The 23,162-nt window shown below is 40.1% G+C and overlaps 2 protein-coding genes across 6 annotated transcripts in view; one reads left to right on the top strand and one right to left on the bottom strand.

Annotated features, from left to right (window-relative positions):
• LOC117333594 (E3 ubiquitin-protein ligase DTX1-like) overlaps positions 1-925 on the top strand; it is a 33,698-nt gene extending 32,773 nt beyond the window's left edge. For 2 of the 5 annotated variants that reach the window (XM_033892952.1, XM_033892954.1), the window contains one exon: positions 30-925. The gene's annotated coding sequence lies outside the window, so the exon portion shown is untranslated. The remainder of the gene's footprint in view (positions 1-29) is intronic. The other 3 variants (XM_033892955.1, XM_033892957.1, XM_033892956.1) reach the window with 3 other exon arrangements.
• A 2,198-nt stretch (positions 926-3,123) lies between these two features.
• On the bottom strand, positions 3,124-19,210 carry LOC117333595 (rRNA methyltransferase 1, mitochondrial-like). The gene is made up of 10 exons (XM_033892958.1): positions 19,134-19,210; positions 17,453-17,634; positions 9,567-10,114; positions 8,705-8,933; positions 7,893-7,951; positions 7,246-7,297; positions 5,913-5,992; positions 4,383-4,485; positions 4,059-4,161; positions 3,124-3,642 (listed from the first exon to the last, which is right to left on the bottom strand). The coding sequence occupies exons 3-10, from the start codon at positions 10,094-10,096 to the stop codon at positions 3,476-3,478; spliced, it is 1,323 nt and encodes a 440-aa protein (XP_033748849.1). The 5' UTR covers positions 10,097-10,114; positions 17,453-17,634; positions 19,134-19,210; the 3' UTR covers positions 3,124-3,475.
• Between the last annotated feature and the right edge of the window lie 3,952 nt (positions 19,211-23,162).

Here is a 23,162-nt window from a genome sequence, read left to right on the forward strand (position 1 = left end):
ATTGGACAGAAGAGATGTCCGATTAGTAGGTAACATCTAATCCGACCATATATTGGACAGAAGAGATGTCGGTATAGTAGGTAACATCTAATCCGACCATATATTGGACAGAAGAATTGTCGGTTAGTAGGTAACATCTAATCCGACCATATATTGGACAGAATAGATGTCAGTATTGTAGGTAACATCTAATCCGACCATATATTGGACAGAATAGATGACAGTATTGTAGGTAACATCTAATCCGACCATATATTGGACAGAAGAGATGTCGGTCAGTAGGTAACATCTAATCCGACCATATATTGGACAGAAGAGATGTCGGTCAGTAGGTGACATCTAATCCGACCATATATTGTACAGAAGAGATGTCGGTTAGTAGGTAACATCTAATCCGACCATATATTGTACAGAAGAGATGTCGTTAGTAGGTAACATCTAATCCGACCATATATTGTACAGAAGAGATGTCGGTCAGTAGGTAACATCTAATCCGACCATATATTGGACAGAAGAGATGTCGGTTAGTAGGTAACATCTAATCCGACCATATATTGTACAGAAGAGATGTCGGTCAGTAGGTAACATCTAATCCGACCATATATTGGACAGAAGAGATGTCGGTTAGTAGGTAACATCTAATTCGACCATATATTGGACAGAAGAGATGTCGGTATAGTATTTTTGGGTTCTTTTTAGGAATTTAAATTTTTTTTTATTCAACAATATGTCTGAATACTCAGAAGTCCAACGTTTTTCATTGTACATTTGTGTTTAGCTATTGTAGAATTTATAGACAAACTTTGCAATTATATATTAAATCCATTTATGTTATGCCATTTGGTGTACATATAATATACCAAGTCTACACAATCATTTTTTTATTATATTGATGAATTTATTAAAAAAAAGTCACTGCAAATTAGTTTTAAGATGTCTTGTTCATTTTTAGCTCCCCTGGCTCGAAGGGTAGCTCACCTGGGTTGAAGGGCCCGTGAGCTTATGTCATGGGGCTACGTCTGGCGTCCTTCAATATTTGTTTTAAATTGCTACTAGTCAAAAAGTCCTGAATGGAATTGAACCAAATTTGGTCAGAAAGATACTTTGGGGGAAGGGGAACACATTTTGCATAAACGGTGACTGACATCCGAGATGACAGGGGACCCAATAGGGGAAATCCTTTAAATTGCTACTAGTCATTAAGTACTGAATAGATTTTAACCCGGGGTGGGGTGGTTCTCAGTACTAGAGGTGAAGTGTCGGGGAGTGGGGTGGTTCTCGGCACTAGAGGTGAAGTGTTGGGGAGTGGGGTGGTTCTCAGCACTAGAGGTGAAGTGTCGGGGAGTGGGGTGGTTCTCAGTACTAGAGGTGAAGTGTCAGGGAGTGGGGTGGTTCTCAGTACTAGAGGTGAAGTGTCGGGGAGTGGGGTGGTTCTCAGTACTAGAGGTGAAGTGTCGGGGAGTGGGGTGGTTCTCGGCACTAGAGGTGAAGTGTTGGGGAGTGGGGTGGTTCTCAGCACTAGAGGTGAAGTGTCGGGGAGTGGGGTGGTTCTCAGCACTAGAGGTGAAGTGTCGGGGAGTGGGGTGGTTCTCAGTACTAGAAAGTGGGGTGGTTCTCAGTACTAGAAAGTGGGGTGGTTCTCAGTACTAGAGGTGAAGTGTCAGGGAGTGAGGTGGTTCTCAGTACTAGAGGTGAAGTGTCAGGGAGTGAGGTGGTTCTCAGTACTAGAGGTGAAGTGTCGGGGAGTGGGGTGGTTCTCGGCACTAGAGGTGAAGTGTCGGGGAGTGGGGTGGTTCTCAGTACTAGAGGTGAAGTGTCAGGGAGTGGGGTGGTTCTCGGCACTAGAGGTGAAGTGTCGGGGAGTGGGGTGGTTCTCAGTACTAGAGGTGAAGTGTCGGGGAGTGGGGTGGTTCTCAGTACTAGAGGTGAAGTGTCGGGGAGTGGGGTGGTTCTCAGTACTAGAGGTGAAGTGTCGGGGAGTGGGGTGGTTCTCAGTACTAGAGGTGAAGTGTCGGGGAGTGGGGTGGTTCTCAGCACTAGAGGTGAAGTGTCAGGGAGTGGGGTGGTTCTCAGTACTAGAGGTGAAGTGTCGGGGAGTGGGGTGGTTCTCAGGACTAGAGGTGAAGTGTCAGGGAGTCGGATGGTTCTCAGTACTAGAGGTGAAGTGTCGGGGAGTCGGATGGTTCTCAGTACTAGAGGTGAAGTGTCAGGGAGTGGGGTGGTTCTCAGGACTAGAGGTGAAGTGTCGGGGAGTGGGGTGGTTCTCGGCACTAGAGGTGAAGTGTCAGGGAGTGGGGTGGTTCTCAGTACTAGAGGTGAAGTGTCGGGGAGTGGGGTCGTTCTCAGCACTAGAGGTGAAGTGTCAGGGAGTGGGGTGGTTCTCAGTACTAGAGGTGAAGTGTCGGGGAGTGGGGTGGTTCTCAGGACTAGAGGTGAAGTGTCAGGGAGTCGGATGGTTCTCAGTACTAGAGGTGAAGTGTCAGGGAGTCGGATGGTTCTCAGTACTAGAGGTGAAGTGTCGGGGAGTGGGGTGGTTCTCGGCACTACAGGTGAAGTGTCGGGGAGTGGGGTGGTTCTCGGCACTAGAGGTGAAGTGTCAGGGAGTGGGGTGGTTCTCAGCACTAGAGGTGAAGTGTCAGGGAGTGGGGTGGTTCTCGGTACTAGAGGTGAAGTGTCAGGGAGTGGGGTGGTTCTCGGTACTAGAGGTGAAGTGTCGGGGAGTGGGGTGGTTTTCGGTACTAGAGGTGAAGTGTCAGGGAGTGGGGTGGTTCTCAGCACTAGAGGTGAAGTGTCGGGGTGTGGGGTGGTTCTCGGTACTAGAGGTGAAGTGTCAGGGAGTGGGGTGGTTCTCAGCACTAGAGGTGAAGTGTCGGGGAGTGGGGTGGTTCTCAGTACTAGAGATGAAGTGGAAAAATGGTCTATATGGAATTTGGTGAAGATTACATGAAATTGAACTTTGACCTTCAGACTGAGAAGGAATCCCAATTTTAGTAACTTAAAGAAATCTTGTCTGAAGTTGGAGTTTGATGGGTACCATGGAAATAATTTCATATAACAAAGCCAACACCCAACAAAAATTGCCATTTGACTTAAAAGGACAAAATAAATGAACATACTCCCAAAAGAGGATACATACAAAATATGATTTATTAAAATATTTGAAAATATTTTCCTCTACAATTCACACTTTTTAAGAAATTATCTGTCACACAATCAGCAAAGAAAACACTCATTCTTTATCCAAAGTTTTCAGCTCTTTGCTTTGAAACTTTGCCACCACAACTATTACGTTAATCACAGCTTTTAAGGTATCCGCTATTTAAGGTCATAAAAAGTAACGTGTTAAATGATTAACATTATAAGACCTGTGATGCCCTTTGTAGATATGGAGTTCAATCTTCTGTAGATATGGAGTTGGGTCCTCTATAGATATGGAAATGATTTTAGGTTTTCCTGATAAAATGCCTTCCTATATTCATTTAATTGTACTGTTGGTTTTAAGTGCATGTAGTACTATTCCAGTTGCCACGGAAACATTAAGAGAGCCAATCGTTGATTGTCTATCTGGTGAAAACTCGGGTAACTTAATGACTTTATCACATTGTTCCAGAATATTTTTCTTCAAACCACGATGCTCATTACCTGAAATGAGACAAAAGTACATTGGTAAAAGTGTCATGACTGAATCATTAAATTTATTTTTGTGTGTTCAAGATAAATATTAGAAGTTTCATAAAATATCTATTACCAAAGTTAACCTAATAAATACACCAGTCTCTATCAGCAAGTATCTACTTTTTTCTAGGTGTGTCGACCTCAAACATGTTAAATGTTTTATACCTCATTCATCTGTCAATGCAATCTTCAGACCTTCACACGAAAACTTGTCCTTGTAAAACGTTTTACTCAGTGCCACTTGTCAAGGTAAGAACAGTGTGCTTATTAGGTTAAATATAATAGTTCCATGGTTACAGTAAAAAGGCTGAACTTGGACTTTGACTCCTTGTTTGGAACAGAATAAAGATCTAAGGTACAGATAAGTGGTTATCAAAACTTACCAACGATAAGTAGTGTTGGCATGGTAACCACACAGTCTGTTACAGCCACAGTACCTGGTCCAGTCGCTGTGCCGATTACCTGTCCTACATTAGCTTTCCAGTCCTACACAACAAATACAACATTTAATAAAACAAATTTCAGAGATTGACCACAAACCTTTTTTCCCACTTAAGTTTCAGTACTAGTGATAGAACTATTACGTTATTATTATACCATGTAACTAAGTCAGATGATACATTTTACTTTGTATTAGTTATAACCACCTTCAGCAGATATGACAATTTAGCAGATATGTCCTTGAATGAATAGATATATTTACTCACCTGCAGAAACTGTTCAGTGGCTGCCTTGTTTTTTAAATGAAATAATTTCATCAGTTCCATAGCCCCAGAGCTGGCTTTGCTGACCATAGGACTGGCAGTGGCACTACAACAGACAAAAGATGAACAGAATTGTCTAATCATAATGTTGTTCATGACGAAACTACTAAATATCACAACAAAAGATAGAGTTAAGTAAGAGAACTATATATATCCGATAATTACCAAGTAGAGAATCCTAGAAAATTGAAATGAAAATTCATTTAAGAAATCATAGCTGTGATTAAGTGTGTGAAGTTTAAGGACAATCAGATATAACTAATAAAGATGGTAGCGAGGATGTCAAACAACTATTTATAGTAGCAGACTAGCACTTATCAGTGACTTCAATTCTGACCCATGAAGATTGAAACCCCAATTCCCAAAAGTGTATTGAGTTCCAGGACTATGAGAAAATTAATGAAGTTGGTAAAGCAAGGACATTGGAAATCTATTTATAGTATTGGTGGCTTCCATTTTTACTTCAAGTGGGTGAAACCGGAACTCGTACAAGAGATTTGGCTGTAAGTGTTAAAACTATCAATTTTCAGATCAGGATAATCCCGTAATAAACGAAGTCTTTTGAGAAGCATGGACATCAAAAATCAATTTATAGTAACCTTAATTTGACCCCAAGAGGTTGAAATGGAATTTCGTACAAGAGATGAAAGTTTTAAGTACGGGTATGGAGTTTTATGAAAATTAGATCGCTAATGAAGTCAGTAGAGCAGGGACCTCAAAAATCTACTTGTAAAAACAGTGTCTCAATTTTTACCTCCATTGGTTCAAACATGAACTCGTAAAAGAGATGATGGTTGTGAGTAATTAAATGAAACCAGGCACATCCTTAAATGACCCTGGCTATTAATAGGATGTTAAACAATACAAAACCAGGCACATCCTTAAATGACCCTGGCTTTTAATAGGATGTTAAACAATACAAAACCAGGCATGTCCTTAAATGACCCTGGCTCTTAATAGGACGTTAAACAATACAAAACCAGGCACGTCCTTAAATGATCCTGGCTGTTAATAGGACATTAAATAATACAAAACCAGGCACGTCCTTAAATGACCCTGGCTGTTAATAGGACGTTAAACAATACAAAACCAGGCATGTCCTTAAATGACCCTGGCTGTTAATAGGACGTTCAACAATACTAAACCAAACCAAATACATGAAGTGATATTGAAGTCTCAGGAATTTTTTTTTTTATTAATGAAGTTGGTGGAGTGAGTATGTTGAAAATCTATTTATAGTAACAGTGACCTCATTTTTGACCACAGGAGATTGAAACGTTAAATAAAATAAGAGATGATGGCTGTGAGTAAGTGCATGAAGTTTCAGGACAATCGGATCATTCATGAAGTCGGTAGAGTGAGGATATTGTTTAGTTACGTATGCAAGTACGTACCAGCTCATCCCTGCATTCCCTAACCAACTCGTTGCGAGGGGATCATAATTCATGTATACTTATTTGAGTCTGTACTTACCAGTGGTTACTTGGGAGGACAATGGCGTCCACTCCGAAATAGTAGGATGATCGTATGATAGCACCCATGTTCATTGGATCCTGTCGAGTAAAGAGCATTAATCCATCATACAAACATTTGTAGCAACATCAAAATCTATTAGGTAGACCTAATAAATAGACAAGAACCATCAAATCCTGTTGCTTGTTGCGATTGAATTCTAACGATTTAACATCAAAATCTTATACATTTTACTTTAATTGGGTCAGTGATCATGTAATTTACAAAGCACCTGTCCCCTGTATATTTCCCCCAAGTTTTGCCAGTGAAAAATTATGGTATATAATAATGGTGAGTTCAACAGAGGAATGAAATTGAAAGAATGTTTGTTCTTGGTTCAAAAGGCTTCTAAAGATCTAATATTTCATAACATTTCCACTTTCAAAAAGTACTTTATCAGTAATATTTGTCATAATATATATACATGTTTATGTATACTGTGGTACTTGGAATGTTACTGGATTGTTGGATATGATTTCATTTCCCCCTTTACTAAGTATAAAGAAGGTTTTTTTTCCTTCCTGTTTTTTTTAATTATTTTACAGTCTATCTGGACCATGTGAAATATATAGAGGATATCTAACAGTGTTTTCAGTAATACCAAATATATTTCACGAGTGGGGCTAATATTTTGATATCTTTCACGAGTGCGCAGCACGAGTGAAAAATATCTAAATATTAGCCACACGAGTGAAATATATTTGGTATTACTGAAGACACTGTTAGATATTCTGTTTATTACATTTTTTATCAACGAAAAACCTACCACGTATGCTAACTAGGCCTACAGCGATCATTTGTAAACAAAAAATGTAGTTCCCCCTGTCCAGGTGCTGAGATATATGTCGGGCTTTCTGATTGGTCAATTATTTTGGTATTTTCTAATCATTAATTTGATTGGTCAAATCAGCAAAAGTGATATTTTTCACTAGTGATAAATATGATATTTTTCACTAGTGAAAAATATCACTTTTATAGAATGAATAATTTTTGATATTTCACTGGTAAAAATGTAATAAATAGCCTTATGTGTATAACACATATCAATGGAGTTTTTTCCTTTATTCAAGGCTAGGTGAGGAATACCAAAATATCTGGTTAGTTCAGCTGTGCATGTGCAATCACATTTTGATAAACATGGATTAGCAAAGGTATTTTCAGAAGTTGTGACATTTTACCAGTACCATGGAAACATTTGTTTGTAAGAGGAGGAAACCTATACACTGTATTTTTCAAGTAAGATTGTGTCAATTTAATAAACCTGTGTTCAGAGCGATAAATGTTGGAGTCTTACCACAATTTCGTAAGGTAGCAGCCATATCGGTGGTGGTTCCACGGCAGCAGTTCTGTAACAAAACCGTTATCATTTATTTTCTGCTGGTTTGATTATCCCAGAATAGCCAGGGCCTATAATGGTCACTTTTATCCTTGAGTGGCCTTAATAGACAGTTTGACATATTCTCTGGTTTGTGAGCATCAGGTGTTATTACATTGCATCTAGGGATATATCTATAAGCAGAACTTCCCTTTAACTAAAACCAAACAAGTCCATAGACAAACTGGTGCAATATATTCATAATGAAGACCTTAATGATATACCTGGAGACATTCTGACCAGTCCCTCCCCAAAGGAGTGATGAAAGTAGTGATACTCTTGAAACATCACCACCACAGAAAACATGAACAATGTTTCATTGTTGTGTTGGCAAATAACTGAAATGTGTTTTGATGTTTTTAAAAGTCAAATTGAGAATTTCATGTCAAAACATGACTAGTCCTTTAAAAATTGTATTGTAATATTGTAATGATTCTACCAAAGATGTACCAGGGAGTATATACTAATACATATACATATGTATATAGATATCCGATACTACCCCCAGGTAGATTTTTGTGCTATACTCATCAGTGATTTGATAAAGTTCTATCCGAAGTCTTTACCTTACATCGTCGGGTGACAAATTTGGGATATCAATTGGATCCACGTCCATACAGATTCCCTGAAATGCATGAAATGAAAACACATTCATGAGGAACTGAAAAAAAGATAAAGGAGAGGGAGTAAGCGGTTGACTGAATACCCCTAATTCCCAGGTATTAACACATTAGATAAACAAATTTCCATAAGCAGTATAAGGACTGGCATCATAAAATAAAAACTTGTCTGTGCCATTTTCCTAACTTTGTATACATTGTAACTATAAACTAAGAAATTAAGCCACTAGAGTAGTAACTCTTTAACAATTTTCTATAAATAATAACTGTGACCTTGACATCCTGACCTACATTTCTATCCAAGGTATTTCTTGACATTACTATGATGTCTTAATGAAACGAAAAATGAAAAGGCGGTGTTAGATGCTGAGACTGAATCGGGACAAGGCGGGACAGGGAGTTTGGAGAAAACTATATTGATATATATATTTTTAATTACATTGTAATTTATTTGATCACTAAAAATCTGAACAAACATTTTCCAAAATGCATTTTTGAGAATTATTTGAAAAAATAATTTCATGACAGGAGGGAAAACACAACAGGGCCAGACTGAATTCACACCAGGGACCATAACATTCTTTATCAATCAAAATTTCCACAAAAATCACCATAACATACTTTATCAATCAAAATTTAAGACTCTAGATAAAGATAAAAACAATCAGAAGTAGAAGTTCCAAGCCTTGACCAGATGTGGTCACCCTAAACTTTAAGATAAAGGTATATAATTCCTTTGAGTATGTCTGATAGATTACCTGATGTGGTCGACCTAGACAGAGCTGGTCAAGATGTATCCGAGAAACCTCCTCCACCGGTATATTGGCCTCATTAGCCAGGTCTTGAACACTCACATCGGGGGACAATGTGCGGCCCCGTTGGATGAAGAGCTTGTGGCACTGTCGTCGTCCCTGAGATAAGGCTATACTTACAGGATGATAGCCAAACAATATTTCTCCCTTGATTGGGTATTTTTTATTGCTGTATCTACAAAGTAATGAAATATTGATGTAAGGGTCATATTACTAAAGTTTACATGGAGATAAATAGAGAGTTATTTATGATAGTCAAAGAGAAAAAAACAACTTATAATTGAGTCAGACTCTGAAAATGAAATTCAAATTAACTTCAATATACCTGTTAGGAATTTGATTTTGAAAACAATAAGAGAATTTGCAAATTTGAGAACTATCAACAACAATGGCTTAATGGGCCCAAATCTCTCACCTGATATCTAGTGATCCTTTTTATACATTAACATAATTAAGAACATGTGAATCAGAGACTAGATGTAAGATCTCAGGGGACTGCCGGTTATGTGAAAAGGTGTCTTATAAAAGTTTTAGCCAACAAATTTAACTCTTTCAATAATAAATCGTGGTCAAAATCATTTGAACAAATTTCCCAGTCCTTCTCCCTACAGACCCAATATCAGGTCCCTTGGCCTCTTGGTTGTTGAGAAAATTTGTTTAAATATTTTAGGTCTATTTGACTCCTGGGACTTTGAAGACAAGTCAAGGCCATTCATTTGCACAAACATGGTAGCCCGCATTGCATCACGGCATAAGCTCAATTGCCCTTTGAGCAGGTAAGATAAAAATTATATTACAATATACTCACTGCACTCCAAATCTTTTTCCAGAGCCCAGTACAGGTTTACTTCCTTTCTGAATGTTTTTCCTGTTGCCATCCTCCATCTTTTTCCGTTTGTAGAAATGTTTTTGGTCTTTGAACTTCCTGCCATCCTTTACATTATTTGTTTTGTTTTCTTCATCAAATTCACCTGTGTTTTCCCTTCTAAAAGTCATGTCTTCATCACTGAATTCAAAACCATCACCAGGTAACTCTCTTCTAAAATGTCTACTTTCTTCATTTAATTGAATGTTGTCATTTCTTTCTCTCCTATCAAAGTCATTTTCTGTATTTATCCGGAGTCTGTCAAATGATGACTTCTTTCTGACAGACCTTTTCACTTTTTCACATGTAACTCCTTCTCCGTTTGATTCTTTTTCTTGGTTTTCACTGAACACTGCCACCACAGCATTAGTATGGCATTGCTTCTGTCTCAGAGAGAATGTTCCACAAAGAACGTTTACAGGTTGTCTCCCTTGGAGGATGTGGCAATACAATTGCCTAATTAACATAGCCATGATGCCAATATATTATGTCTACAACAACAACAACAAAATACATATATATGCTGATTTTAGTGAGAGTTCCATTAATTTTAATGAATCTCAAAGCCTTTCACATTCAGCGATTTTGGTGGAGTGGAAAATGTTAACTTGTAGATTTTTTTTTCATAACTATTATCACTTATTTCTTTTTGTACATTGTATAAATATATATACTATATACATGTATATTTAAGTTCTTCAAATGATTCTTACAGTGAAATACTGTCATTAGTCTGAAATTGCTTTTTCAATGCTATATGTTAATTGTCAATGCTTTTCAAGGCCGATAACCAAAACTCATGGTCTTTTATTTGTATGAACCTTTACTACAATACAAATAAGAAATTTATCCTTCAATAATCACAATATTGGCCTGATCAACCACTAAACATAAAGACTACACATGTTGGCCTTTTAACAGGCTGCCTTGGTATTGTGACCAATGAGGTGGATATCTAACAGGTGGCCTGGGTATTGTGACCAATGTGGTAGATATCTAACAGGTGGCCTGGGTATTGTGACTAATATGGTGGATATCTAACAGGTGGCCTGGGTATTGTGACTAATGTGGTGGATATCTAACAGGTGGCCTGGGTATTGTGACTAATATGGTGGATAGCTAACAGGTGGCCTGGGTATTGTGACTAATATGGTGGATAGCTAACAGGTGGCCTGGGTATTGTGACTAATATGGTGGATAGCTAACAGGTGGCCTGGGTATTGTGACTAATATGGCGGATATCTTACAGATGGCCTGGGTATTGTGACCAATGTGGTGGATATCTAACAGGTGGCCTGGGTATTGTGACTAATGTGGCGGATATCTTACAGATGGCCTGGGTATTGTGACTAATGTGGTAGGTATCTAACAGGTGGTTAGGGTATTGTGACTAATATGGTAGATATCTAACAGGTGGCCTGGGTATGGTGACCAATGTGGTGGATATCTAACAGGTGGCCTGGGTATTGTGACTAATGTGGTGGATATCTAACAGGTGGCCTGGGTATTGTGACTAATATGGTAGATATCTAACAGGTGGCCTGGGTATTGTGACCAATGTGGTGGATATCTAACAGGTGGCCTGGGTATTGTGACTCATGTGGTGGATATCTAACAGGTGGCCTGGGTATTGTGACCAATGTGGTGGATATCAAACAGGTGACCTGGGTATTGTGACTAATGTGGTGGATATCTAACAGGTGGCCAGGGTATTGTGACTAATGTGGTGGATATCTAACAGGTGGCCTGGGTATTGTGACCAATGTGGTGGATATCTTACAGGTGGCCTGGGTATTGTGACTAATGTGGAGGATATCTTACAGGTGGCCTGGGTATTGTGACTAATGTGGTGGATATCTAACAGGTGGCCTTGGTATTGTGACCAATGTGGTGGATATCTTACAGGTGGCCTTGGTATTGTGACCAATGTGGTGGATATCTAACAGGTGGCCCGGGTATTGTGACCAATGTGGCGGATATCTTACAGGTGGCCTGGGTATTGTGACCAATGAGGTGGATATCTAACAGGTGGCCTTGGTATTGTGACTAATGTGGCGGATATCTTACAGGTGGCCTTGGTATTGTGACCAATGTGGTGGATATCTAACAGGTGGCCTGGGTATTGTGACTAATGAGGTGGATATCTTACAGGTGGCCTTGGTATTGTGACCAATGTGGTGGATATCTAACAGGTGGCCTTGGTATTGTGACCAATGTGGTGGATATCTAACAGGTGGCCTTGGTATTGTGACTAATGAGGTGGATATCTTACAGGTGGCCTGGGTATTGTGACCAATGTGGTGGATATCTAACAGGTGGCCTGGGTATTGTGACTAATGTGGTGGATATCTAACAGGTGGCCTTGGTATTGTGACCAATGTGGTGGATATCTTACAGGTGGCCTGGGTATTGTGACCAATGAGGTGGATATCTAACAGGTGGCCTTGGTATTGTGACTAATGTGGCGGATATCTTACAGATGGCCTGGGTATTGTGACTAATGTGGTAGATATCTAACAGGTGGTTAGGGTATTGTGACTAATATGGTAGATATCTAACAGGTGGTCTGGGTATTGTGACCAATGAGGTGGATATCTAACAGGTGGCCTTGGTATTGTGACTAATGTGGCGGATATCTTACAGGTGGCCTTGGTATTGTGACCAATGTGGTGGATATCTAACAGGTGGCCTGGGTATTGTGACTAATGAGGTGGATATCTTACAGGTGGCCTTGGTATTGTGACCAATGTGGTGGATATCTAACAGGTGGCCTTGGTATTGTGACCAATGTGGTGGATATCTAACAGGTGGCCTTGGTATTGTGACTAATGAGGTGGATATCTTACAGGTGGCCTGGGTATTGTGACCAATGTGGTGGATATCTAACAGGTGGCCTGGGTATTGTGACTAATGTGGTGGATATCTAACAGGTGGCCTTGGTATTGTGACTAATGTGGTGGATATCTAACAGGTGGCCTTGGTATTGTGACCAATGTGGTGGATATCTTACAGGTGGCCTGGGTATTGTGACCAATGAGGTGGATATCTAACAGGTGGCCTTGGTATTGTGACTAATGTGGCGGATATCTTACAGATGGCCTGGGTATTGTGACTAATGTGGTAGATATCTAACAGGTGGTTAGGGTATTGTGACTAATATGGTAGATATCTAACAGGTGGCCTGGGTATTGTGACCAATGTGGTGGATATCTAACAGGTGGCCTGGGTATTGTGACTCATGTGGTGGATATCTTACAGGTGGCCTGGGTATTGTGACCAATGTGGTGGATATCTAACAGGTGACCTGGGTATTGTGACTAATATGGTAGATATCTAACAGGAGGCCTGGGTATTGTGACTAATGTGGTGGATATCTAACAGGTGGCCTGGGTATTGTGACCAATGTGGTGGATATCTAACAGGTGGCCTGGGTATTGTGACTTATGTGGTAGATATCTAACAGGAGGCCTGGGTATTGTGACTAATGTGGTGGATATCAAACAGGTGACCTGGGTATTGTGACTAATGTGGTGGATATCTAACAGGTGGCCTGGGTATTGTGACCAATGTGGTGGATATCTAACAGGTGGCCTGGGTATTGTGACTAATGTGGAGGATATCCAACAGGTGGCCTGGGTATTGTGACCAATATGGTAGATATCTAACAGGTGGCCTGGGTATTGTGACCAATGTGGTGGATATCTTACAGGTGGCCTGGGTATTGTGACCAATGTGGTGGATATCTTACAGGTGGCCTGGGTATTGTGACTAATGTGGTGGATATCTAACAGGTGGCCTGGGTATTGTGACTAATGTGGTGGATATCTAACAGGTGGCCTGGGTATTGTGACTAATGTGGTGGATATCTAACAGGTGGCCTGGGTATTGTGACTAATGTGGTGGATATCTAACAGGTGGCCTGGGTATTGTGACTAATGTGGTGGATATCTAACAGGTGGCCTGGGTATTGTGACCAATGTGGTGGATATCTAACAGGTGGCCTGGGTATTGTGACTAATGTGGTCGATATTTAACAGGTGGCCTGGGTATTGTGACCAATGTGGTGGATATCTAACAGGTGGCCTGGGTATTGTGACTAATGATTGATATCTAACAGGTGGCCTGGGTATTGTGACTAATATGGTAGATATCTAACAGGTGGCCTGGGTATTGTGACCAATGTGGTGGATATCTAACAGGTGGCCTGGGTATTGTGACTAATGTGGTGGATATCTAACAGGTGGCCTGGGTATTGTGACCAATGTGGTGGATATCTAACAGGTGGCCTGGGTATTGTGACTAATGTGGTGGATATCTAACAGGTGGCCTGGGTATTGTGACTAATGTGGTGGATATCTAACAGGTGGCCTGGGTATTGTGACTAATATGGTCGATATTTAACAGGTGGCCTGGGTATTGTGACCAATGTGGTGGATATCTAACAGGTGGCCTGGGTATTGTGACCAATGTGGTGGATATCTAACAGGTGGCCTGGGTATTGTGACCAATGTGGTGGATATTTAACAGGTGGCCCGGGTATTGTGACTAATGTGGTGGATATTTAACAGGTGGCCTGGGTATTGTGACTAATGTGGTGGATATCTAACAGGTAGCCTGGGTATTGTGACCAATGTGGTGGACATTTAACAGGTGGCCTGGGTATTGTGACTAATGTGGTGGATATTTAACAGGTGGCCTGGGTATTGTGACCAATGTGGTGGACATTTAACAGGTGGCCTGGGTATTGTGACTAATGTGGTGGATATTTAACAGGTGGCCTGGGTATTGTGACTAATGTGGTGGATATCTAACAGGTAGCCTGGGTATTGTGACCAATGTGGTGGACATTTAACAGGTGGCCTGGGTATTGTGACTAATGTGGTGGATATTTAACAGGTGGCCTGGGTATTGTGACCAATGTGGTGGACATCTAACAGGTGGCCTGGGTATTGTGACCAATATGGTGGATATCTAACAGGTGGCCTGGTTATTGTGACTAATGTGGATAATTAACAGGTGGCCTGGGTATTGTGACCAATGTGGTGGATATTTAACAGGTTGCCTGGGTATTGTGACCAATGTGGTGGATATTTAACAGGTGGCCTGGGTATTGTGACTAATGTGGTGGATATCTAACAGGTGGCCTGGGTATTGTGACTAATGTGGTGGATATCTAACAGGTGGCCTGGGTATTGTGACTAATGTGGATATTTAACAGGTGGCCTGGGTATTGTGACCAATGTGGTGGATATTTAACAGGTGGCCTGGGTATTGTGACTAATGTGGTGGATATCTAACAGGTGGCCTGGGTATTGTGACCAATGTGGTGGATATCTAACAGGTGGCCTGGGTATTGTGACCAATGTGGTGGATATCTAACAGGTGGCCTGGGTATTGTGACCAATGTGGTGGATATCTAACAGGTGGCCTGGGTATTGTGACCAATGTGGTGGATATCTAACAGGTGGCCTGGGTATTGTGACCAATGTGGTGGATATCTTACAGGTGGCCTGGGTATTGTGACTAATGTGGTGGATATTTAACAGGTGGCCTGGGTATTGTGACCAATGTGGTGGATATCTAACAGGTGGCCTGGGTATTGTGACTAATGTGGTAGATATCTAACAGGTGGCCTGGGTATTGTGACCAATGTGGTAGATATCTAACAGGTGGCCTGGGTATTGTGACTAATGTGGTGGATATCTTACAGGTGGCCTGGGTATTGTTATTAATGTGGTGGATATCTAACAGGTGGCCTGGGTATTGTGACTAATGTGGTGGTTATTTAACAGGTGGCCTGGGTATTGTGACTAATGTGGTGGATATCTTACAGGTGGCCTGGGTATTATTATTAATGTGGTGGATATCTAACAGGTGGCCTGGGTATTGTGACTAATGTGGAGGATATCTAACAGGTGGCATGGGTATTGTGACCAATGTGGTGGATATCTAACAGGTGGCCTGGGTATTGTGACTAATATGGTGGATATCTAACAGGTGGCCTGGGTATTGTGACTAATGTGGAGGATATCTTACAGGTGGCCTGGGTATTGTGACTAATGTGGTGGATATCTAACAGGTGGCCTGGGTATTGTGACTAATGATTGATATTTAACAGGTGGCCTGGGTATTGTGACTAATGTGGTGGATATCTTACAGGTGGCCTGGGTATTGTGACTAATGTGGTGGATATCTAACAGGAGGCCTAGGTATTGTGACCAATGTGGTGGATATCTAACAGGTGGCATGGGTATTGTGACTAATATGGTGGATATCTAACAGGTGGCCTGGGTATTGTGACCAATGTGGTGGATATCTAACAGGTGGCCTGGGTATTGTGACTAATGTGGATATTTAACAGGTGGCCTGGGTATTGTGACTAATGTGGTGGATATTTAACAGGTGGCCTGGGTATTGTGACTAATGTGGTGGATATCTAACAGGTGGCCTGGGTATTGTGACCAATGTGGTGGATATCTAACAGGTGGCCTGGGTATTGTGACTAATGTGGATATTTAACAGGTGGCCTGGGTATTGTGACTAATGTGGTGGATATTTAACAGGTGGCCTGGGTATTGTGACCAATGTGGTGGATATCTAACAGGTGGCCTGGGTATTGTGACCAATGTGGTGGATATCTAACAGGTGGCCTGGGTATTGTGACTAATATGGTGGATATCTAACAGGTGGCCTGGGTATTGTGACTAATGTGGAGGATATCTTACAGGTGGCCTGGGTATTGTGACTAATGTGGTGGATATCTAACAGGTGGCCTGGGTATTGTGACTAATGATTGATATTTAACAGGTGGCCTGGGTATTGTGACCAATGTGGTGGATATCTAACAGGTGGCCTGGGTATTGTGACTAATGTGGTAGATATCTAACAGGTGGCCTGGGTATTGTGACCAATGTGGTAGATATCTAACAGGTGGCCTGGGTATTATTATTAATGTGGTGGATATCTAACAGGTGGCCTGGGTATTGTGACTAATGTGGAGGATATCTAACAGGTGGCCTGGGTATTGTGACCAATGTGGTGGATATCTAACAGGTGGCCTGGGTATTGTGACTAATATGGTGGATATCTAACAGGTGGCCTGGGTATTGTGACTAATGTGGAGGATATCTTACAGGTGGCCTGGGTATTGTGACTAATGTGGTGGATATCTAACAGGTGGCCTGGGTATTGTGACTAATGATTGATATTTAACAGGTGGCCTGGGTATTGTGACTAATGTGGTGGATATCTTACAGGTGGCCTGGGTATTGTGACTAATGTGGTGGATATCTAACAGGAGGCCTAGGTATTGTGACCAATGTGGTGGATATCTAACAGGTGGCCTGGGTATTGTGACTAATATGGTGGATATCTAACAGGTGGCCTGGGTATTGTGACCAATGTGGTGGATATCTAACAGGTGGCCTGGGTATTGTGACTAATGTGGATATTTAACAGGTGGCCTGGGTATTGTGACTAATGTGGTGGATATTTAACAGGTGGCCTGGGTATTGTGACCAATGTGGTGGATATCTAACAGGTGGCCTGGTTATTGTGACTAATGTGGATATTTAACAGGTGGCCTGGGTATTGTGACTAATGTGGTGGATATTTAACAGGTGGCCTGGGTATTGTGACCAATGTGGTGGATATCTAACAGGAGGCCTGGGTATTGTGACCAATGTGGTGGATATCTTACAGGTGGCCTGGGTATTGTGACTAATGTGGTGGATATCTAACAGGTGGCCTGGGTATTGTGACTAATGATTGATATCTAGCAGGTGGCCTGGGTATTGTGACTAATATGGTGGATATTTAATGCTGCTTACCATCAGGGATTCATTTTGTTCCTTTCTGTCTGTGGTCAGTTGTGTCTAAAAAATTTCAGTCCCATCCAGCGAATGAACAGACAAATGACAAACACAATTAAAGTGCTCGGCAGCAAAAGTAGATAGTATACAATACCATATGTCTCAAAGCTTTCTTCTAAACTGTCAATCATAATTTCAGTCTGAAACAGAAATATAAATACAACGGAAATTAAGTGGTTAAAAATTCATAAGCCATTTACAGCGCGGGACGCCATTTAATGTTCTACTGATAAGGATCTCAACATGAAAAGGGTTTTTTTCTAAATAAAGTGATTTAAATGTTAGTTTAACATGAATGCCATATGCACTTGCATGATTATCTACATATTTCTGAGGGACCAGGCATGTAGATGCAACATCTTTGTATATCAGATCAAATGCTCCATGTCCATCTGTGCCATCACCTAGCCCGTCTAGATCTGTGCCAATTAAATCTACAGCTACTTGTTGGGTCGAGAAGAAATTTGCCGGTGAGGCCTGTGATTATATGGTCACTTATGTGGACTGCCAGGACAGAAAAGAATGGACCCGATACACTTCAAACCAATGATTTGCATTGTATTTTTCGTGTATATTGATTATCAAATGTGTTTTGGGTTAATGTTTTTACAATGTTGTCTGTTTACAGTAGTATGTTCCCATAACAGCTATACAATGCACAACACTAATGGACTTCAACAGGTTGGGGAAAACTACCAACTTGCATAAAAGAAGCAAACTTGCCTATTATACGCCAATCGAGATATAGCTTTGTTACTGAATATAGCCAAAATTAACTTTAAAATTTTTTTCGTCAAAGTCACATTTATTTAGACATGTGTAAAAGTTCAAGGAGTAGTAGTGTGCAGCTAGCCAGGATCGAACCCGCGACCCTCGGCTTATTGGTCCGCCGTCCTACCGACTGAGCTAAATGGAAATTCCCCCTAGCCGGAAGCTAGAAGGCGACCATACAACTATGTACAGTATTTACAATTAAAACCTGGCCTGCTACACTACTCCCTCCTTCAAACGTGTTCGCCCCCGAACACACGAACACACAAACACACCAACCCAGGTTATTTCTCCACTCTCTCAAAGGAAGCCTCTTGCTTTCACTTGGAGTGGTCTACAATTAAAACCTGGCCTGCTACACATGAAACATCATGCAAATGCAAAAAATAACAAGGAGTTACAAAGCGTGGCATTATCCCCTGTGCCCAGCTGTTGGTATGAAAAGCCAAATATGATACATATATATCAACCTTATAGTAAGAGTTTATATCTTGATGTAGATCAATGTGTTGAAATGTGTGTTTCACTTGAAATGGGTGTTTTGGGGTAAATAAATATCTCATTTTCCATATATGTAAGGCAGGGGTTATGTCAAGCCCCATTTTAATTGGGTTTGCACCAAAATCTTAGCGACACAAACGGTGTCAAAGACTTCAAAGTTTTAAGTTTACATATATAGTAGTGCGCTCTGACCCTACACCAAACTGATGAACCGGTTTGCCAACTCGGGCTATATGTTGTAGTACCCGTTTCCGGTTTTAACACGGCGTTAACGATGTATCAAATGTATTATGGGTAAATATTTTACAATGTTGTCAGTTTACAGTAGCATGACAAACAAAAACACTCATTATGATAGGAAACAAACCTAAGAAAACATGCTGACATCAGTCTGAGCTGGAAACACACATGTGCACCGGAAGCTTTCGTCTGTAATTTTATGTCGCCGCTTATATCACTAATAACCATCTTGCATAAATAGCATAATTATATTTATATAATTCAAGATAAATTTCACGAATTTTCATTTTCTATCATTACAAATAGATTTAAACATATAGCATGATATGAAAATATTAAATGAATTTTGAGTTATTATTTTTAATGATGTAAGGGTCTACACATAATGACAGATAGAAGTCCCCTTCATGGGATAAAGTATTTACACAAAATCACCGACTACTGTAAGTATTTACCGTTAGTTATTACAATTTTTAACTGTTTCCCTGCTTACGTCAGTTATTCTTGCACAAGATGATTTTCAAGAGAGAACTAAATATGTCGCTAAAGATACACAAAATGCTAACTTTAACTTCATGTAGCCAAGAAATTGAAGAATAATCTATGACTATGAGCTACTGTACTGAAACAGTAGTCCTTTACATACAACTGTATATTTCAGAGCAAGAGGGCTGTATATATAAGTTCATAGTATAGTTAGATCAATTGGGAATCTGGCTATACCTGAAACATCCATAATTTTATGGGATGAGGAGATAATACATTTGATAACTATTATGTTTTTCCATATTTCTGGGATTGTGATTTGAAGTCTAACTCTAGATCTTGGAAATAAAATTCATGTGTGGAACATCTGAACTATAAGAGAACAATTTGAGCAACATGACCATCTGGATCCAGTCCTGTTCAGTTCCGCTAAACTCTTCAACCATATAGACGCTGTTACCCGCTACCGACTCTAGACTTCTGTACATGGTTATATTCATAGTTGGCCATGGGCATTAGATGTAACAGGAGAGGAAAAGAGCAACAACCAGATCAGGAATTGAACCATGATCTTTGAACTCTAAGATGGATGCTTTAACCATTTGAGTTATCTGGCCATTAGCGTTAAGTTGTTAAGCCCAGCCAGTTCTGCTGTACTCATTTCAATTTTAGCTCTAGTTTTGGTTCCCAGTTTTGGCAGAAAGATGTAACCCATGGCTAACTTGTCAATAGCAAATCAGCACTTGGGCTGGTCGTCGCTATAGATAGATTCCAAGCTGTCACAAGTGTGAGATTTGCCTAGAACCAGGCTTAACACAGATTCCTGTTGTTTCAGTATGAATACTGGCTGCTGAACATTTTCAATGATTTTGTGCAAGTGTAACAGAGTAAGCGCATGATAAATTTTAATTGAAATCACTGCCTCTGCTAGGGATCGAACCCGGGACCTCTGGCTTACTAGCTCTTAGGCTCAACCGATCGAGCTAAAGAGAAGATCTCTCGATCTAGCCGAGCGGTATATTGCGGCTAGTATTTACCAGGGTTACAAACTCCCCCTCCAGGAAAGAACTCTTCCTCGAGTTTCCAGGGGTAACAGTGATGCTTGTGGAGCATTCCTGAGTATTTAATTTATCCTGCGCTCTGTTACACAAGTTGTTTATAATTTATCATGCATATATTTTGGCAGATTATCTTGTGTTGATACAAGGCCTAGGTTATATTATGTTGTAGTCAATCTTTTATATATATTATAATATCTTACCATCTCTTACACAGCATGAGTAAATATTTTCCAGGTTGAAATTGTGTTGATTTATCAGGTATCAGAATGGACTTTGATCTTGTGTATATACCTAAATGTGTATGAGGCTGGAGAGATGCACGGAAATCTAATGTCCATTACGTATACTTGATTCATTAGTAGCCATATATAGCAAAAAATATTCAGGGTTAGTGGTAAAGTTAATGAAGTAGTCATGATCATGACTGTGTTTAAAATCATTGGCAACATAATTGATAAAAAAAAAGACAATAATTTGTAAGTTCATGGGGAATAATGAACCATGATTTGGGGAATTTTTACTAGGAAAATCTTCTAAGACCAATTCTACTGGGGAAATTTACTTATAAACAGTAAAGAAAAAGGACTAGATTGGTCCCTATCAGGGTACTGACACCAGAACCCCACACATATGTTTTTATTTAATTTTGTTATAGTTCACAGAATTAATCAACATGTTTAAAACCTCCATATTAATCAATTGATTCTGGCTTACTAGTAAAAGTGGACAACTTAACTTTTGATTGTGCTGAATCAAGTTTCCTACGTACATTGTAAAGAAGAATCCAGAGGGTGGTAAAACTCATTGGTTAACAATATCATTTTAGAAGTATGTACATGTGCAGGAAAGTCAGATATACTCAAATGTCATTTCTCATGCAACCAATGTGTAAACATACTCCACCAATGAAATTGGACATGTTCACTGACATGACATACGATTCTTGTCCAACATATTGTGGATATGTTCACAGGACCAAACAGGGTTATATGTCAGACAAAATGTGTGAGTAATGGACAGAAGGTTTCTGGTGAGATATGAAATGAATGAAAATTGAAAGTACAAAGTGTTTCTATTTTATTCAAGCTGGATACCAGATGATAGACAATATTGTGGACTAGATATGCAATTGTCGATACAGACAGGATGTTTCTGTTGAGATACAGTTGTGGGATTGCATGACATTGCACGATGTGTGCACAATGTATGCATGATTGAATTTGAATATATGTGCAATTTTATTGTGCAGGTAAATCTGCACACACTGAGCACTTGAAATGAAGTACCGTATAGCGGGAAATTTTAGCGGGGCTTTAATTTGGCGATTTGGCGGGTCGGTATATAGATCGCCAAAATTTAACCCGTCAAATTTTAACACCGCCAATTAAAAAGACGCGAAAATTTCAATTTTGCCAATATTTCCGTTTCCGCCTTTGATAACTCCCGAGAGTAACGTCTGGTGCGTAACGTTGGTTGTTGCCTGGCACCTGTCGGCCAAAATGCCGAATAGGTATGAATAGCTAATGAAGACCTACTCACAATACATGTATAGCAATACAAGTATGACATATATCGCATCATAATTAATTTTTGTGAAAACAAAGCCATCTACCCATAACATCCAATGGACTGGTGTTAACACTTTACCTGTAGACCCATTGTTTAACTTATATATAATTACCTGTACGTACAATGTAAACACATCATACCATAGATGACCATGTCGATATCATACGGTTGATTCAATTCTCTTTGTCTGTTGCTTGTACACATACTCATATAAACACTAATTTGACAAATCTACATGTATGTGTTCGTCTGAAATTTTTGGGTAATAGTTTCCGGTTTCGAGACAGAGGATTGATGATACACATCACACTTAATCAACATGGATAGGATGTATGGACAAAACATAATTATACATATTTACCGGTAGGTAATATTTATGCTCAACGCCAAATTAAAACCCTAGATTTAAGGAAAATCGCTAAATTTTAACCCGCCAAAATTTAACTTTCACTTTTCATCACCAAATCGCCAAATTTTATGACCGCTAAAATTTCCCGCTATACGGTATGTGCAATAGCTATCATTGTTTTTGGCTAAGAATATAATTGATTTGATAGGATTTTACATCATTTCTGTATATCCTATATGAAACTATATGTAATCTGATCGATCTTGGATTTTATTCAAGAACAATAATAAATGTCAATACTTTGATTTTCAACAAGACCTCAGCAGTGGCTTGTGATCAAACAATGCTCTTTGACCTCATCGATAATCATTTCGCTTCAGAGGCATGGAGCCATCCCTCTAGAGTTAAGGTTTGAGTCTGAAAGTGTCCCTCTAGAGATAAGGTTTGAGTTGGAGTCTGAAAGTGTCCCTCTAGAGATAAGGTTTGAGTTGCCATGGAGTCTGAAAGTGTCCCTCTAGAGATAAGGTTTGAGTTGCCATGGAGTCTGAAAGTGTCCCTCTAGAGATAAGGTTTGAGTTGCCATGGAGTCTGAAAGTGTCCCTCTAGAGTTAAGGTTTGAGTTGCCATGGAGTCTGAAAGTGTCCCTCTAGAGTTAAGGTTTGTGTCCCACTCTGAAAGCGTCTCTCTGGAG

This window comes from Pecten maximus, chromosome 8 (assembly GCF_902652985.1).
Source record: "Pecten maximus chromosome 8, xPecMax1.1, whole genome shotgun sequence".
NCBI lineage: Eukaryota > Metazoa > Mollusca > Bivalvia > Pectinida > Pectinidae > Pecten > Pecten maximus.